At 37.3% G+C, this 18,257-nt stretch overlaps 3 protein-coding genes across 5 annotated transcripts; 2 read left to right on the top strand and 1 right to left on the bottom strand.

Moving 5' to 3' along the window:
- Positions 1-472: 472 nt before the first annotated feature.
- LOC306902504 (uncharacterized protein) lies at positions 473-17,925 on the bottom strand. 2 transcript variants are annotated; one of them, XM_079471117.1, is made up of 4 exons: positions 17,891-17,925; positions 1,277-1,597; positions 898-1,194; positions 473-817 (listed from the first exon to the last, which is right to left on the bottom strand). In XM_079471117.1, the coding sequence occupies exons 2-4, from the start codon at positions 1,569-1,571 to the stop codon at positions 645-647; spliced, it is 765 nt and encodes a 254-aa protein (XP_079327243.1). In that variant the 5' UTR covers positions 1,572-1,597; positions 17,891-17,925; the 3' UTR covers positions 473-644. The 2 variants fall into 2 exon arrangements, with proteins under 2 accessions (XP_079327243.1, XP_079327242.1); XM_079471116.1 differs by lacking the exon at positions 17,891-17,925 and adding an exon at positions 1,814-1,914.
- Positions 3,619-9,260, top strand: LOC306902478 (uncharacterized protein). 2 transcript variants are annotated; one of them, XM_079471078.1, is made up of 13 exons: positions 3,639-3,739; positions 3,841-4,021; positions 4,679-5,023; positions 5,324-5,602; positions 5,673-5,801; positions 5,903-5,941; positions 6,096-6,131; positions 7,380-7,412; positions 7,493-7,534; positions 7,614-7,652; positions 7,894-7,932; positions 8,063-8,382; positions 8,469-9,260. In XM_079471078.1, the coding sequence occupies exons 2-13, from the start codon at positions 3,970-3,972 to the stop codon at positions 8,511-8,513; spliced, it is 1,398 nt and encodes a 465-aa protein (XP_079327204.1). In that variant the 5' UTR covers positions 3,639-3,739; positions 3,841-3,969; the 3' UTR covers positions 8,514-9,260. The 2 variants fall into 2 exon arrangements, with proteins under 2 accessions (XP_079327203.1, XP_079327204.1); XM_079471077.1 differs by having other exon boundaries at positions 3,619-4,021.
- Positions 10,098-16,111, top strand: LOC306902475 (uncharacterized protein). Its single transcript, XM_079471072.1, has 11 exons — positions 10,098-10,220; positions 12,092-12,436; positions 12,517-12,801; positions 12,875-12,982; positions 13,083-13,121; positions 14,124-14,225; positions 14,303-14,353; positions 14,595-14,633; positions 14,743-14,778; positions 14,990-15,019; positions 15,603-16,111. The coding sequence occupies exons 1-11, from the start codon at positions 10,160-10,162 to the stop codon at positions 15,974-15,976; spliced, it is 1,470 nt and encodes a 489-aa protein (XP_079327198.1). The 5' UTR covers positions 10,098-10,159; the 3' UTR covers positions 15,977-16,111.
- Positions 17,926-18,257: the final 332 nt, after the last annotated feature.

Below are 18,257 nucleotides of genomic sequence, written 5' to 3'. Positions count from 1 at the left end.
TGTCTCTGTGGTTTTGTGTTCATACGATGAAAGTCAATGTGGTTCGGTCACAGTGTTGCTTGGTTAAATCGTAAATATCTTCTTTTGTGTTCGGCAGAAGAAAGAAACTCACACAGGTTTGACATGACACGAGGATGAATGTGTATTTGTTAAACTATCCCTTTAACGCCATAGTGATGATGCTGTTAATATCCTGCTGCTCTGATTCTTCAGAAACCATCGTTTTCTTATTTCCTGTCTGAGCACGCAGAGAGCGACAGACCACATGAATAGAAGGAGAAAAGCAGGTTAAAATATGATGAGCTTTGTTGTTTTGTGGTGTACTCTATACATCTCCTGCCTACTGCCACACAAATGTAAATGATCTCTTAATGTAATGGAGTGTTCATCTTGTTTGCTTTACTGCTAGGCCTATTGTGAGCGAGCGATAGTATAACCGTCTGTTTCTTTATAAAATGGGAATATGTTTATTGAGCATTCACCTACTTTATTGCCATATCGATATTAAAAATAACAACAATGAAGTCAGAAAACTGAAAATACTTTCATTTATATTAATATAGCAAATGCCTTTTAATCTAAAGGCACATACAAATAGAAACGCTGTTTGCATTTTATAAAAAGAGTTCGTCTTAAAGCGTATGTCAGCGTTTGACTGATGTTTGATCTTTTTCGTCCTCTTCGGCTCTTCTGGATCTGATGTCATAAACCAGAACAATAGAAGCAGCCACAGCAGCCACGCCAACCAAACCGGAGACGACCAATCGGATCACAGCTTCAAAGGTATCGCAGCTCGAGGTGTAATAGTTGACACAATCTGATGAAAATAATTAGCTAATTTTCTGCTTTAAAGTAACAAAACTTTCATGTGTTTGTCCAGATTCACGTGTGACTCACCTGAACAGGGCTGACAGACGTGAGTGATGTTTAGATTTTCAATGTGGTTTGTGATGGGATGGTTGACCACACAACTGTATGTGTTGTTGTCTTGATATTCCACCTCCAGAGGAACAGAGAGTCTGATGTTGAGATCAGACACACTGATGCTGGACAATAAACTCTTTCCTTTGTACCAGGAGACGCTCACATCACGTGACGCATTCATCACTGAACACAACGAAACACATCTTGACACTGAAGATGAAGATGAGTTCTGTGGACAGTAACTGGTGATGACAGGAGCAGGCAGACGAGCTAAAAGTCAACACAAAAAATCAGAAAGTGAAAGTTCATCTGTGAGTGTTTGTGTTTTGTGATTCTGGATGATTTTACGAACCGTAAACAGCGACACTGAACGTTTTCCTTGCCACTTTATTTCCAATGATCTGCGCTTTATAGAGTCCAGAGTCAGCGCTGGAGATGTTTGTGATGGTGAGAGATCCCGTCTGATCGAGTTTGAGCCTCTCACTTAATCCTTCGGATGCGAAGATGATTTGAGTTGATATGTTCACGTCTGCAATACGAACGTCTTCAGATCCAAACCTCCACAGTATCAGATCATCTCTCTGTATTTTAGAAACATCAGTTTTTAAAGTGACAGAATCTCCCTCCATCACGGACACTGACTTCATCTCATCCGTCTCAACACCAAACACACCTGAAGAACAAAAGCAGAGACGCAGCAAAATATAACTTACATACATTCATTTAAATTGAACATTGTTACCCGTAGCGGCGGTATAAAATATAATTTATTCATGTTCAGAAAAGTGTTTCTCAAACCGGATTGCTGATGCACAAATTTCATTCGGTGATACCAGATCTGTCTGATATGAATAAAAGCTTTTATTTATTCTTAAGTAAATTGACTTACCAGCGAAGAACCAGAAGCACAAACAAAATAAAGCAAAGTCTTGAGCCATCGCTTGATTCAACATCACTCGAAACGTGTCACAGTGACCAGATGTTGCTTGCGAATCCTCCTTTGACAGGATGCGTTCACAAGCTGCATGTGGTTACATTTTTTGTTAGTCCAGCACTGCCCTAGAAACCTTACAAATTAAATTTTCTTTGTAGATCATACAGAGACCACAACAGGTTTCACTTTGACTCATTCTTACTGCGTAGTTATAATGAATCACATTCTCATTTAATGTCACAGGTGTTGCGATGATCTGATTTACTACGACGCAAAAGTATTTGTTTAGCTACTATTAAGTGTGAATTAAGACACTTGAAATATGAAATCACATCGTGTAATATTATATATTACAACATTACATATTACATCACCACTCAAAATAAGTATTGAAATCCTGCCTTTTAAGTGAACAACATGTTCTATTAGACTGTCCCACACGCAACGTTCCTTCAGTGCCATTATTGATATAATCTGTCACGGGTCACCACCTATCAGCATGAACTTCTTGTGGCTGTTGAATCAAAGAGAATTAAAGATTGATATAAATGGTTAACAGGCCCAGTCCTAAATCTAAATCTAATACTGACCCTAAACCAAATATCGCAATCTGATTGGTTGATAGAAATGTAGTATTATGTCATGGTGAAATCACACTGATGCATTTTAAAGCAGATATGGTGGGGGATTTAAACTTTACAAAATGTAAGGAGTTTTGTCTTAATGTTAATGTTAAAACAGTATTGTGCGGTTTAAGCGTGTAGTGTACGTGCGTAGGAATGAATGTTTAATATAAGCTTGATTTTAGGATTATTAACTTTGTAAAATACCAATTGCGACGCAAAACAAAGTAATATTTTATATAAAAGAGAAATAGCCGTTTGACACATTTTCCAAAAACACGGTTGCCCGTGGGAGTCCCTTCAAAGAACTCGCTTCCAAGAATTAAGCAGTGAGTCTACTTCCCCCAAAACATGAGAAAAAGTAGGGAGTGACCCCATACATTTTTGTTTATGGATGAAAAATTTGCCAAATAAAATGTTTATTATTACATTTCTCATCATAAATGCCAATGCCATCCAATAATAAAGCCGATTCCCTCGTATCATTTTGGTTGTATAATAAGTGACCTTTAACCAGTTGCACTAGACATGTAGGAATAGCTTTAAGTACAGTATTGTATTCCTTAAAAGTAATAGGGAAGTCATGGATAGTCATGAAGCGTTAAGACAAGATGTTGCCAGAATTGCCAAATAAAGAGATGATATGAATTAAATCTCTATTAAACCAATTAGAGAAAAAGAGAGATTTGTTTCTAACAGTTATGTTCATATTATTCCACAAAAGAGTTTTATGTGGTGAGAAATTGTGGATGTAACACAATTTCCAAGCGAGAAGAGCTCGCTGATGACATTTAGATAGTTTAACCGGGAGTTTATTGTACATATAATTACAGTTTAAAATAAAACGGAGGCCTCCAAGGAACGGTAAAAAAATATAGAATTTGAATTTATTAGGCATCATCTGATCCAATTGATTTGAAACACATTAACAATGTTTTGAAAACGTATTAGCCTACTTCCAGTCCCCCATCACCCCTACAATTCGCTTTTTTGAGTTTATGAGACCTGTTTTTCCATATAAAGTCAAGGAACATTTTATTGACACCTTTAGCAGTGCAGTCATTCACACATAAAGAAAGTGATGGATACACAAAGCGAGAGAGACCCTCGCAAAAAACACGGTTGCGTTATGACGTCAGACGCGAAACAGCGTTGCCAAGGTAACATGTCTCATGGCCGAGGTGGAACGTATCCTTACACACTTCCGTAAGGAGATCGCCTACAGGAGGGGTCGTTCAAGTGCGGATTATTTCTCCAGGTCATCATAGATCACGTTTATTATTCGTGATTTCTTCACTTCTCCGTCACAAATTAAATCAATTGATTGATTTATTTTCTTTTTATTTGCTGTGAGCACAGAAAGGTCGTAACTCGGTGTAAATGTGAACCGGCAGGTGCGGTTCAGCCATGCAGAATCGATGCGGAGAGGTTCAATAACGTTATTTCTTTTAAACATGTATTTGTAATGACCTCTCAGTCTTCATCGACATGAAGAGCCCGTGTCTCCTTTATTTACTCTTATTAGGACTGGATACGAAAGGTACGATTTTACTTTCTGTTTCAGGATCGGTTTAAATGTCTGTAATTAAACGTCGCATTAAAGTAGCGTTACATGTTGGCGTATATTAAGTGAAAATCATAAGTTACATGATCATGAATGAGAACTGTTTTAAACACGTTGTCAAACACGTTGTCGCCCTACCTCAAAAGGTGTTTTCTGTCTATAATCGATCATTTCCTGCTATAAAACGGTACTTTTTTGCATTATGTTTACCTTTTAAAAAAAAGTATGTGTTTAGTCAAAATTCAGATCGGCACCAACTGTAAAGATTTATGTGCACAATATCATGTGTCTTTAGAAATACACGTTGTGATCCCAATTCATTTGGTAGTCGGCTAGTCCATCACATTAGCAATTGTATATTATACTTGGTAATGTACAATTGCTTTGAGTTCACTGTTAAATCAAAGAATGTACATGACTGTGTCTACCCACCAGGCGACATTTTGTCATGGACGTTAGTTTCATCGTGTTGAGACAAATCCTACCACCCAACCTCAGGAGGAGTGCATTGTTTAAATATAACCGGTTCTGGTATCAAAACGTCACGTCGTGTCATGTCCGAAAAAAGGATGCCAGTCACAGTTTATTGAAGAACCAACAATCAAGGAGTAACTGTTTGTGTATGTTCTCCAGGTGTGGACACGTATGAAGAGACACAAGAACAGAAGACAGCAGATGTGAGTCTATCAGTGATGGAGGGAGAAACCGTGACTCTAGAATCTGGTGTTACTAACATACAAAAAAATGATGTGACAGTCTGGACGTATGGAGACCGTCGCATAGCTCAGATGAATATAGAACTTGACAAGATCTTGTTATTTGAGGGTGATGATGGGATGTTTCGAGACATGCTACATCTAAACCATCAGACCGGAGATCTCACCATTACAAACCTCACGACTGAACACACTGGATTTTATCAACTGCAGATTTACAGCACTGGGGATTTTTTCAGGAAGTTCATGGTTCATGTCAGTGGTGAGAAATCCGGGTATCTTAGATTGAATTAAACGTTTTAATGAGCCATTAAGGGCCCGGTTTCACAGACACGGCTTAGTTTAAGCCAGACATTTAAGCCACGCGTTTATAAAAATACCTAAGAAGAACAAACTACCGGTGTGAATCTCAAGACGAAACAATGGCACTGATATATTTTAAGATATTTCTGGGCAAGTTCTGTTCAGTTAAGATAGGGACCAGCCTTAAGCCTTGTCTGTCAAACCGGGGCTCAAAGTATTTGTAGATATGGATCACATGTTCAATTCTCGTGTTTTCCAGCTCCTTTGCCCGTTCCTGTCATCAACAGAGACTCTTCATCATCAAGCTCAAAATGTGTGTTATTGTGTTCAGTGATAACTGAAGTGTCACATGATGTGAGTCTCTCCTGGTACAAAGGAAACAGTTTATTGTCCAGCATCAGTATGTCTGAACACAGTGACATCAGCAACATCTCTCTTCATCTGGAGTGTCTGGATGATTCATACACATGTGTACTGAACAATCCCATCACAAACCAGACCCAACGCCTCACTACTGACGACTGTCAGCCGTGTTCAGGTAATATCAGCTGTGATGTGAAGTCTCTGTGTTAAGTTACAGTTATTCTAACGTCTTGTTTCCACATTAGCATACAGCGTACACCCAGGATTCATAGCACTGATGGCTGTAGTGTCTGCTTGTGTCCTGGTGGGAGGAACTGCGGTAGTTGTACGATGTTATCGTCAACGCAAGTCAAAAGAAAAACCCAAGCAAAACAGTGAGTTCTGTTAATGATGCTCGAAGAGAAAAGTGAAAAGTAAAAGTAGTTTGGAGATGTAACCAGAAGACAATGATTGAATTGTATTCATTTTTAAACAGACCAACCTTATGAATGGGAGCTACGTACTCTAACTGATGGTAAGATTTGTACTGTGTGTACCATTTGTGTTTATGGGACAATATCACATGCTGTATATCAGTAATCAGAGCGCTGATCTCAGATCATAATGAAAATGTCCACATTTTATAGATGACGGAAGATTCCGTCAAATTAAATCTGCTTTGTGTTCAGGTCCAATCCTCAAGGCAGTCCATGAGCCAGTTTTTGGTAAGATAACATACAACTGAATATATGTGTGCATTTACAACAGAACATCATATGTTTGTAAGGTGGAAATGTCTAAAATGTTACCGGCACAGTCATGGCTGTGAGCTAAAGATCTGGGCCCGTATTCACAAAACATTTGATCGTACCACTAAGAGCTCCCTTAAACAGCTGTAAAAGTTTTTAGCTAAGAATTTCGTCTTAAAACCCATTCACAACGCTGCTGAGAGAAACTTTTAATAAGGAGCAGAGAGAGATCTTAAGCTACGAGAAAGGTCGGGGTTGACCTCATTGCTACGGATGATGTCAGTAAACTTACTGAATATGACCACAGTATTTGGCTGATAGAGCATATGGGTCTCAGTGAGGCATTCGATCATAGGAATATTATAGAATGAGGTTTCATGCTAATAAAAATGTAGTCATATTCAAATAAAATATTTTAAGATATATATTGCCATATTCAAATTAAGATTATAAAATATACACCAAGTTACTTATTCAACAAGTGAAGAGTTCATTTACGAAAACATTTTTTCAAAATTCTAGTTTTTATTGTGCAATTAATAGTAATCAATCTTAGTTTTTCATTAAGTATCAATAACTTAAAAATACAACTATTGAATATAATTAAAAACACAATCAACACACGATAACACTATAAACAACATGATTTTTTAATTATATAAAAAAGTTTTGCAAATAAACTGTTCATTTAAATTATATATATTAAGTATATGTTCAGCTAATTATAAGTATTTAGCCTTTCTCATAAACAGTTAGCAGATATAAGTAGTCTTTATGATTAAGCTCAAATCTTTCTCTAATGTTTACGTTTCAATGCAGATGGCCTTGATGGTTGTGAGTTGGTATTGGTGACTTGGGAGTCATCTTCACTACCCTAACGTCTTACAGGTTTAGAAGCTAGTTTTAGTGCTAAAACGCTTTGTGAAATACTCTTAGCACAAAAATGTAGGAGTCCTAAAATTAGTACAAACACACCCTTTATATTTAGGAGTCCTCGTAAATCAGCTAGTTCGCAGCTACTTTTAGCCTCAAGATGTTTTGTGAATACAGGCCCTGGAAAACATCTGATGTAAAAAAAGCCATTTTACATTCTACAGACATCTAGCTGTCGATCTGACAGAGTCGTCTTGCAGATGAACTAGCAATAAATGCAGACATAAAAAAGATGTCTCCAAGATGTATGTGTAATCTTGTCAGAAAGTTTCACGTCTTTTTTCTTTTTAGCTGTAAGGGATGAATTTGATCAGCGAAGCGATGGTAAGACCCTGCACTACTGAATCTCTCGCTCCGTTGGTTGATATCAATACTAATCATAACTAATCTGTGTTGGTGTTCAGACCAAAGGAAAATCAATTTCTGTGAAAATTGCTCAAGACACAGTAAGTAACATCGTCTTTGTATTTTATTCGAAGTTACAATATCAAAACATTTAATTGGACTGTCATTGTTCTTGTTAAGGTTCAATTCGTTTCATGGATGCTGATGAGTCCGATGATGGTAAGAGACGATGTCAATCTGAGCTACTGAATACTGTGATGAGTTTTTCGCCACAATGAACCTTTTGTGAAACAGAAAGGTTCTTTTAGATGTTAAAGGTTCTTTGTGGAACCAAAAGGTTCTTCTATGCCATCAAAGAACCCTTTGAAGCACCTTTTTTAAGAGTGTAAATGTTTGTTTGATGTTAGTTATAAGTCACAATGTCAAAAGGTTTCTTAAAGTGTGTTTTTGGTTGAAACAGGTCTGTATCCCGAGGAACAAAATGATAATTTCGAGGATGGTAAGATATTGTACGATGGTGTGCACTAAAAATCTGCATCTCTTTTGCTCAAATCTACATCTACAAAGTTAAAGCAGATTATATTTTTGAAATTCTGAAATTAAAACTGTTGTTGTGTTTGACGTAACAGATGAAATGAAAAGACTATCTGTGGTAGAGGGAGACACTGTCACACTACACACTTTTATTCCTTTAATTGAGGATGCTGACTTCATATGGAAGTTTGCTGAATCCAAATCAACCGGTCACAGCATTAAATTCAAAGTCATAGTTGAAAGGACGAGAGAAATGGATGGCGAAGTCTCATTTAGTACTGAGAGATTCCAAAACAGACTCCAGATAGACTATCAGACCGGATCTTTGACCATCACAGACTTCACAGCTCAAGACGTTGGATATTATAAACTATGGATCCCCAGCAAGAGGATTTCAAGGACGTTTGATGTTACTGTAAGTAGAAAAAGTACATAATGCAGTTTAATTGAGCAGAACACTACAACAGTGATCATTACTCACCATCTACGGTTTTTCAACAGAAAAAAGTGACGACGCTCCAGAGAAGAAATACTTTAAATCTTTAACAAGAGGAGCCCACAATTTAACTTGAATACATCACTCCAATGAACGGGACGCATAGACTTCATTTATACAGTCTGATGAAAGTTGGGGATTGAGAACAATATATGTCAGATTTAACAAATCTGACACAAACAACTCCCATTGTGTGAATGCATTTCTACGTATGTGTCTTAACTCTTTTTTACAATGAACAAACGCTGCATGTTTACCTCATTTAAAAGCATTAAGGAGTCCGAATAAACCCCGTCCAATTGTAACGTCCCAGTTATGTATATCGACAGTTTGGAGTTTAAAGTAGAAGATTCAGTGATTCAATGTTTTTTGTCATATTATCTTTCAAGAATATTGTTTGTAATACTGCCAAAAATAAGTTGTTTGTAATACTGCCAAAGAAACATACTGCCTCAAACAAAAATAACATTTCACAGCAAAAGCTGCGGGAGTTGACAGTAAGTGGTAAAACTTGTTTAGCATTTTCATTAAGTTCTGAATGTTCTGTTGGTTGTGTTTGTATGTTTTAGATGTTTCTATAGTGTTCAAAAATGAAAACAGGAGTGTTATTTACGTCTTGCAAAACGGCCTATACTTTATAAAACTGGTCCATGTTGTACAGTGTTATTTTCTCAATGTATTCATGTGTCTGACGCCAAATTTCTAAAGTTCTCTAGTCTTTGATGCTAAATCTAGATTTAATAAATCCTTCTTTTAGTAGGAAATCTTTTTTTATGTGGTATAAAGAACTGTTGGGTGAAACACTTAGACCACATCTTTGTTGTTTTGTCCATGATTAGGAGTAGGTGTGGGGGAGGAGTTAGGAGTAGGTGTGGGGGAGGAATTAGGAGTAGGTGTGGTCGAGGAGTTAGGAGTCGGTGTGGGGGAGGAATTAGGAGTAGGTGTGGTCGAGGAGTTAGGAGTAGGTGTGGGGGAGGAATTAGGAGTAGGTGTGGTCGAGGAGTTAGGAGTAGGTGTGGGGGAGGAATTAGGAGTAGGTGTGGTCGACGAGTTAGGAGTAGGTGTGGGGGAGGAGTTAGGAGTAGGTGTGGGGGAGGAATTAGGAGTAGGTGTGGGGGAGGAGTTAGGAGTAGGTGTGGGGGAGGAATTAGGAGTAGGTGTGGTCGAGGAGTTAGGAGTAGGTGTGGGGGAGGAATTAGGAGTAGGTGTGGTCGAGGAGTTAGGAGTAGGTGTGGGGGAGGAATTAGGAGTAGGTGTGGTCGACGAGTTAGGAGTAGGTGTGGGGGAGGAGTTAGGAGTAGGTGTGGGGGAGGAATTAGGAGTAGGTGTGGGGGAGGAGTTAGGAGTAGGTGTGGGGGAGGAATTAGGAGTAGGTGTGGTCGAGGAGTTAGGAGTAGGTGTGGGGGAGGAATTAGGAGTAGGTGTGGTCTAGGAGTTAGGAGTAGGTGTGGGGGAGGAATTAGGAGTAGGTGTGGTCGAGGAGTTAGGAGTAGGTGTGGGGGAGGAGTTAGGAGTAGGTGTGGGGGAGGAATTAGGAGTAGGTGTGGTCGAGGAGTTAGGAGTAGGTGTGGGGGAGGAATTAGTAGTAGGTGTGGTCGAGGAGTTAGGATTAAGTCACGAAACCCAGAAACGATACAGATCGATGTAATAATCAACCACACTTTATTGCATCTACTTGCATTTGTATGAACTTTCAATGTTATTCACCGATATGAAGATCGCGTTTCTCCTGTTCTTGATCCCATTACACGTGAACGGTAATACGATTTTGGTTTCATTTCACCGAATAGGTGTTTTTAACATTTTAAATAGCGTTACGTGTGTATTAAATGTGGATTATACGTTTTGATATATGATGTGGATCCGTTGGATCACTTAATGTTTTAAACTCATATTCCACAGAGTTGAACTATAATCTAATTGTTATGTGAATGTTGAGCTCTGATAACTTGCGTACAAAAAACACTTGTTGTGTAACACATTTTTGCTTCCTTCTCGCATTATGTTTAGGAAGTGCAGGAAATTCAGCTTTGTGCAAGCTTTTAAAAGGAACTTAAAAAATAGAATGATACTGTATAACGTAATAATGATTTGTATGAACATGTTATGGGTGTGATAGTCTCTCGATGACAGAGAGGGAACATTTCTCTTACTGCCACTGGCTTGTCACAGAAGTTGAAGTATATTGATAAATTATGTTGAGAGACACATTTAATGTACACTACAGGTCAAACGTTTGAGAACACTTACTGACTGACGTCTCCGAGGCGCATCGCAGATACGCAAATCATAAAAAACGTATTGAAGATATAAAGCAGACATCAAATAGATGTCTCTCAGATAAATGTGTGATATCAGGGTTATGTTCTGACTAAAAACTACTAAGAATAAATTAAACTTGTTACAACTTATTGTAGTTGTGGTAACTGTACAATGTTCTCTCATCATTTAATGAAGCAACGTTTTGGTGTGAGATGTATTTTTTTATCCATGATATTATAAATGAAATTATTTTATTTTGTAATGAACTATTTTTTATATATTTTATATGTTTTCTATGTTTTTCTTAACTGTATGCTGTGAATGTGTTTATAAATACAAAATTTAGTATACAGACAACTATTATGTAGGCTAAACGAAAATATATTCTGGGTGTATCGTTTGACAGCCCTACTTCAGATCAAAAGCATTTTAAGACGAGAAACATTAAAGGGGTCATTTGACGCGGCTAAAACGAATATTATAGTTTGCTTTAGATGTAATTAAATGTGTAAACACGATTTAAGGTTAAAAAACGCTGTATTTTCCACATACTGTGCTGTTTGTATCTCCGCTTTGCTTCGCCTCTCTGAAACGCGCTGATATTTTACAAAGCTCATCGCTCTGAAAAGCGAGGTGTGCTATGATTGGCCAGTTCACTAGTGCATAGTGATTGGTCGAATACTGCACGGAAATATAATGCATTTTAGAAACAAACAACCATATACATCATACAGAGTTTGTGTGAGATAGAAACAAGCTCGCATTACAGCAGGGAATTGTGAAATAATAAATACAGCGAGTCCTTCGGCCCTTCTTGATCAACCGGTGTTACGCCATGTCTCGTCGCGACGCAACGAAGACAATAAACCCCATTATAAACAAAATTAGTTGCCTCTAGTCTTAAATCCTAATAATCAGTAATTATGTTATGTTGTCTTTTTTTCCACATTGCGCTTGTTTGCATTTGCAGATCACACAAGAAACAACAACATCAAACTCAACTCGTGGTAGTCCGTAATAAAATATTACAATGAAAATATCTTACAATGAAAATAAACATGGATTTTCCCCCATTGAACTCAAGGGTTCTAAAACTTTTGACTGGTTGTGTCTGTCATCTAGTTTTGTTGTGTGAGGACACATCATAATATTTCCCAAACTCAGGAGTGATATTGTTTAAATATTACTGGTGATGGTCAAAAAACACCCTGTCTTGTCCTAAAAACTATTGCTTGTGAATTCTTATGCTTATGTGTTAATTATTATTGTTGTTGTCTGTTTATTAGACTCAGAAACGTCATTGAATCCATTAGCTGATATTACGGACACAAAGTTGAATGAGTAACTGTTTGTGTATGTTCTCCAGGTGTGGACACGTATGAAGAGACACAAGAACAGAAGACAGCAGATGTGAGTCTATCAGTGATGGAGGGAGAAACCGTGACTCTAGAATCTGGTGTTACTAACATACAAAAAAATGATCTGACAGTTTGGACGTATGGAGCCAGTCGCATAGCTCAGATGAATAAAGAACTTGGCAAGATCTTGTTATTTGAGGGTGATGATGGGATGTTTCGAGACAAGCTACATCTAAACCATCAGACCGGAGATCTCACCATTACAAACCTCACGACTGAACACACTGGATTTTATAAACTGCAGATTCTCAGCACTGGGGATTTTTTCAGAAAGTTCATGGTTCATGTCAGTGGTGAGTACCTTGTCATTTCATAGGTCTAAGATTGAAACATTTGAATGTGTTATTAAAATCATTTTTGTCTGGTTTTACAGCTTATTTGCCTGTTCCCATCATCACCAAAGTCTCTTCAGCATGGAGCTCAAAATGTGTGTTGTTGTGTTCAGTGCTGAATGTGTCACATGATGTGAATCTCTCCTGGTACAAAGGAAAGAGTTTATTGTCCAACATCAGTGTGTCTGATCTCAACATCAGACTCTCTCTTCCTCTGGAGGTGGAATATCAAGACAACAACACATACAGATGTGTGGTCAACAATCCCCTCACAAACCTCACACAACATCTCAACATCACTCAAGTCTGTGGCATGACTCCTCCAGGTAATATAAGTTATGATATAAAGTCTCTATGTTACGTTACAGTTATAATAATTAATCATTATTTCTATTATAGTTCAAAGTCTACACCCACATTATATAGTACTGATGTGTGTTATAGCCACAGCTCTTGCTGTGGTTGGGGTTTACTGTCAGTCAAAGTCCGGAAAAGCGAAACACAACGGTAAGGATGTTCTTAATAATGCTTAAAGTTAGTTTATTTTTTAATCTAATTCAGTAAATATAGTGTGAGTGAATATATTATTATATTAATTTTTCAACAGGCCATCCTGATGGAGAGGCGCAACAAAATCGACCAAATGGTGAGAGAAAATGGTACTGTGTGCACCATTATGTTTATGTGCACATCCTAAAAGAAGTGCTTTAGTTAAGAGCAGTTTGTATTCTAGAAAAGAAACATGAACAATCCAGATTAATGCATTCTTAAAGAATTAAACATTATTTAAGTGTTGACAACTATTTCATTAAACAGTGACACATTTAACACACTATCCTATGTCTGAAAGTGGAAAGATCTGAGATATATTATCAATAGACAACTTTTAGGAAATCCCATTACAGAAAAGTTTTAATTTATTGGCAGTGGATGCAATGGACCTATCGGTAAGCCCCGCCCCCCTTTAGTAACTGTTACTACCTCGAACAAGCGGCCGAAGTTCCTAATCTCTTTGAATGGCATCTGTCAAGAGAAATCTTGTCCAAAGTTGTTTTTGGTACATTTTGGACACTTCACAATTCAAATGGGATTCAAATATGCCTTAGAGGAATAAATAAACCAAGTTTTTAAATAAATATGATGGATAACAAATTGTATTTGGAAGCGGTGGAAGCGTTTGAGCCCTCATGTTACGGTCATGTTTTAGCCAGAGATACGATACTGAGGCACAAGATGAAATTGACGATCTCCAGATGGAAACTATGTCTTAGTGAAAGTATGACAACCAGAAAATATATGATTTTGTGTTCACTGGGTTTGGAGTTGAATAGGGTTACTGCGGGCACAATTTGCACTTTTTGTGTGGGTGAAGGAATGTGACTCCTCATCATTCCAGGACACCTGGAATTAGTGTTGCAAGTAGTTACAAGTTATCATTTATGTAGTTTAAACACCATAAAACCGCTGAGAGCTTCGGATCTTACAATGTTTCTCATTGACGCTGAAACCTAAAGTTGTCCGAGTTCTGCTCCCCTTGCAACTCATATTCAACTGCCATTGGCTCATCTGCGTTCGAGGGGAGGGGCTTACTGATATTTTAAAGATGATTGTTTTTTATTTATAAAGTCTATGATTATTGTTTAAACAGGTCACATTCACGTACCTAACGACAGCAGTCAACGGGAATATTCTGTAGAATTGGTAGAAATTGAAAGTGACGATCATGGTCCAGTTTCTGAGCAATGCTGTGGTAAGAATTGCTAAATCTCTCTGCAAGCTTGTGTTTGTACGAATCTGCATTAACAACGGTTCTATGTTTTCTATCAGCAGGAACATACTTATTGAGCAAGCCTTATGAGGAAGATGTTTCACAACGATGTAAGTTATTGTCCAAGTGCATGATTTCAATCAGTTAAATACTTGATTCTCCAAATCTTCTTGCAATGGTTGCGTTTGTACAAATCAGAATTTACAACTTTTTGTCTGTGTTTGCTTAATGATAAGATACTGTGTGACTCAAGATACACAACATGATCTGTTTAAGGTTTAATCTATAGACATATATACAAAGACGTCACTTTTACAAGCGATTGTTACAATGTCTGCTCTTTTTAAACAGCCCCAAATAATGAGGATGAAGTTGATTTGCTTAGTGATGGTAAGTTATTACTGAATCTCTCTTACTGAAGTGAGTTACTGTACAAATGTGTCATTATAAAACGTTACGATGTCAAACGGTTTCATTGAACTGTCTGACTGCTTTTCAGGTTCAATTCCTAGGCGAGAATATGTGCCAAATGACGGTAAGATACTGTTTTAGTCTCAGATACTGAATGCTGTTGCGACCCTGTGTTTGTACACAACAGAATCTGATCTGTTTGGTTTCAGCAGGGACGGAAACGTCTAATCTAGAAACAGATTCACAAAGCAGTAAATTACTGTTCGTAATTAGACAATTAAGAGAAACTACAGTATTTTTAAGGTTTAAGACTGTGTTTTTTAATAATCTTACAGATCGGATTATTGAGGACCAGCAAAACGATGGTAAGATATTGTACTTGTACAGAATCTAGATGTGTGGTTGTGTAAACCAGCATATATCGTAAATGTGTTTGTTTTTAGCACATGGGGAAATTGTTCAACATGCAGTAAGTTGCTGTACAAATATGTCATGTTTATCTGGTTGTTGTTAAGGTTCAATTCCTTGTAAAATCATATGCCAAATGACAGTAAGATACTGTATTAGTCTCATATTCACAGAACAGGGTACTTTTAGAATTTAGACAATTATGCGAACAATGTCAAAAAAGTTTTCTTTTTAGAAATATTGAGAATCTGCAAAATGATGGTAAGAAACTGTACTACAGAACATCGCCGTGTACGTTTTAGTTTTTTGGTTGAATTTTTTGGTTGAGTTTTCCGGTCTGAGGATTATGAGGAAGATGATGGTAAGACATCGGTTGCACTAAATCTGTGTGATTGCGGTTATAACATTTACAGCAACCAGTAAACAGATACATCAAGCTGTTTTACAAGTAATCATGTTGGAATTAAAAGTAGTGCTGCTCAAGACCACTAGGAGATGACTCCTTAAAATTGTCTGATCTGTCTAATAATTGTTTTTCAGATGACTCTGTCGTGGCTACAGATGTGGTACGGAGTTTTAATGTCAAAGAAGGACAGTCCGTCACTCTTAGCACTGATGTTACAATGATGGAGGACGATGTGATATTGTGGAGTTTTGCTGAATCTACAGAATGCAATCAGACCATTGAATTTAAAACCATAGCCAGAAAGACGAAAGCAAACGAATGGCAATATACATGCGGTAATGAGAGATTCAGAGACAGACCCCAGCTAGACAATCGGACCGGATCTCTGACCATCACAAACATCAGATGTGTAGACGCTGGACTTTATAAACTATGTACGCCCAGAAAGAAGACTTTGAAGACATTTATTGTTGCTGTTAAAGTAAGTGTTGTACGTAATCAAATATAAAAAAATAACCATTTCTGTAGTATTTGTTTATATATCACGGGATGCGATTTTTTGTAAAAAAGAATTCAAGTGTTAGTTCATTTCTACAAATCGCGGCAAAACATGTGAAACGTAACAACATTAACTACAGTGCTATTTAATCATGAGATTGTCAAATTGTTTTTCTCGTTTATCCTGTTGTCATTTATTTCCACAGCCAAAGATCCAGAGACGAAATACTGTCAAATGATAACAGAAGAGGAGCCCACTACTACATATAAACACTGTGAATGTTGTTTGGGTCGAGACTCACAAACAGATTGAGTGGCTTGAGAACTGTTTTCACATACAAACAATCGAAGTTGTGTGACCAGCGCAATTCTGTTTACAGTTAGCACTACAAAGTTTACACTAGTTTGTGTTCAATATGTGGCATATGCTTCACAAATGTGAATCATTTCGGTGCTGTAGTGATCGGTCTGAAGCACACCGAAAAAGGGGCTGAGCACCTGAATAATCTCAGACAGAGCAGGAGATATAGGTTACATGACCGTAATGTGTTAAGATATACAAGCCTAGCTTATATATATATATATATATATATACAGTATAATATATATACACTGTATACACACTACATCAGGGGAAAATTAGCTTAATAAATTTGTGGCGTATAAGATTTCCTTAGTTTCTTTGTACTGTTCTGTAAATCATATGATGCAAAAATGTCCACTCAACATTCCTATGATAAATACCATGCTTGTAGATTAATGTAAAGGAATCTAACTGCAGAAACTGAACTTTAGACAGTATCATTTGCGACTTCTCAGGTGGCCTTGTGGCATGGTTATAAAGATAATTTCAATACACCAAACAAGTATTGATGCCACATTTCTTCTGGTATGGAAGCGCCAGCACCAGCTTTGTTAACTTGGAATATGAAAATCTGGTTGTTATCTGAAGTGTCTTTTGTATTGATCACAATAAAAACAATATCAGATTTCATATATTCCTATTAAAGTATTTCTCTACAAACAATTGACAAGCTGTGCATGATTTCTTGTGTGCCTTAACTAATTTATTTTTATAGTGAACAAAAACTTCACGCTAACCTAAAGGCATATGAGCTGAATGAATATAATAAACGCTTTGCTCAATTTGATAGGTGTCCAGGTTGGCGATGTCTTAATGAGACCTGTTGACCCACATATTGTCAGTCTTTGCTACTCTTATTTTTGCACGGTAAGTGGTTTATATTTTCTTTGGTTTCAAGTCTCAAAGAACCAGAAATGTGTTCTTTTCAGCAACAATATTAATACTGTAAATATTCAAAGTTATTATTTTGACTTGATTTCTGTTTACTGCAACATTGTTATATTGGATTTACTACAAAGATGAAAAGACACAAAAGTAATGGTCTAGTTAATGAACAGGGATTTCCAAATGGTTACACCCATTTAAAACCAATACAAAAAACAACAAATACAAATGTTAAAAAGTTTGATTTAGGTTTGACAGAAGGGAGATTCCTGTGTCTCCTTCACACCCCATGAAACGTTTTGCCTCGGCACATATTCATTTGGTTTGAAGAAAAATGAACAACTAGAGACGCTGTTTGACAATTGGTTGAGCATTGTGTTAGCAACACAAACGTCATGGGTTTGATTCGTAGGAAACACACATACTTATCAAATATTAACCTTGAATGCACCATAAGTTTCTTTAGACAAAACCATCTGCCAAACGCATAAACGTAAATCCGAATGCATTAACCTTGACGTGTGACTTAAAGAACCTTTACTGTTATTATAAAACAGTTTCTTTGTACTCAGTGCACCATCAGTGAAACAAATAAAGTGAATTCAGTGTCGGTGAAGGAAGCAGATTCTGTTACGCTACCCACCGATATTGAACTAAAGAACGACGATCACTTACTGTGGCTGATCACAAGGAGAAAATCCTCTTAGCTCAGGCTGGCTTAAGGCAGACTGAATCTAAACCATCAGACCGGATCTCTCACCGTCACAAACGTCACAGCCTAAATCACTGGACTTTATCATCAACAGCAGAACGCCTTCATATAAGAGATTCAATGTTACTGTCCACGGTGAGAAACTTGAACAGCCAAGCCATCGACATAAAGTCCAGTCCAGCTAAAAATAAAGGCACTAAATGAATTCATTCAAATAAATTATTCTTTACAAATGATTTGAGTGATTGTTTCGTAGCTTACCTTCTCGCTCCTGTTATCAACTCTGAACGATTTTCCAGCTCAAATTGTTGATCACAACAATGATGTCAC

Source organism: Barbatula barbatula, assembly GCF_947034865.1.
Source record: "Barbatula barbatula genome assembly, chromosome: 13".
Taxonomy (NCBI): Eukaryota; Metazoa; Chordata; class Actinopteri; order Cypriniformes; family Nemacheilidae; genus Barbatula; species Barbatula barbatula.
This window is presented reverse-complemented; position numbering and strand designations above follow the sequence as displayed.

Coding starts and splice junctions, on each gene's coding strand:
- LOC306902504 (XM_079471116.1), bottom strand. CDS start 1,877: ATGTTGAATCAAGCGATGGCTCAAGACTTTGCTTTATTTTGTTTGTGC. Junction 1,598..1,813: donor GTGCTTCTGGTTCTTCGCTG/GTAAGTCAATTT, acceptor TTTGTTCTTCAG/GTGTGTTTGGTGTTGAGACG. Junction 818..897: donor CGTCTGTCAGCCCTGTTCAG/GTGAGTCACACG, acceptor TATTTTCATCAG/ATTGTGTCAACTATTACACC.
- LOC306902478 (XM_079471077.1), top strand. CDS start 3,970: ATGAAGAGCCCGTGTCTCCTTTATTTACTCTTATTAGGACTGGATACG. Junction 7,535..7,613: donor TGAAAATTGCTCAAGACACA/GTAAGTAACATC, acceptor GTTCTTGTTAAG/GTTCAATTCGTTTCATGGAT. Junction 7,653..7,893: donor TGCTGATGAGTCCGATGATG/GTAAGAGACGAT, acceptor TGGTTGAAACAG/GTCTGTATCCCGAGGAACAA.
- LOC306902475 (XM_079471072.1), top strand. CDS start 10,160: ATGTTATTCACCGATATGAAGATCGCGTTTCTCCTGTTCTTGATCCCA. Junction 10,221..12,091: donor GATCCCATTACACGTGAACG/GTAATACGATTT, acceptor TATGTTCTCCAG/GTGTGGACACGTATGAAGAG. Junction 14,779..14,989: donor AGAATATGTGCCAAATGACG/GTAAGATACTGT, acceptor ATAATCTTACAG/ATCGGATTATTGAGGACCAG.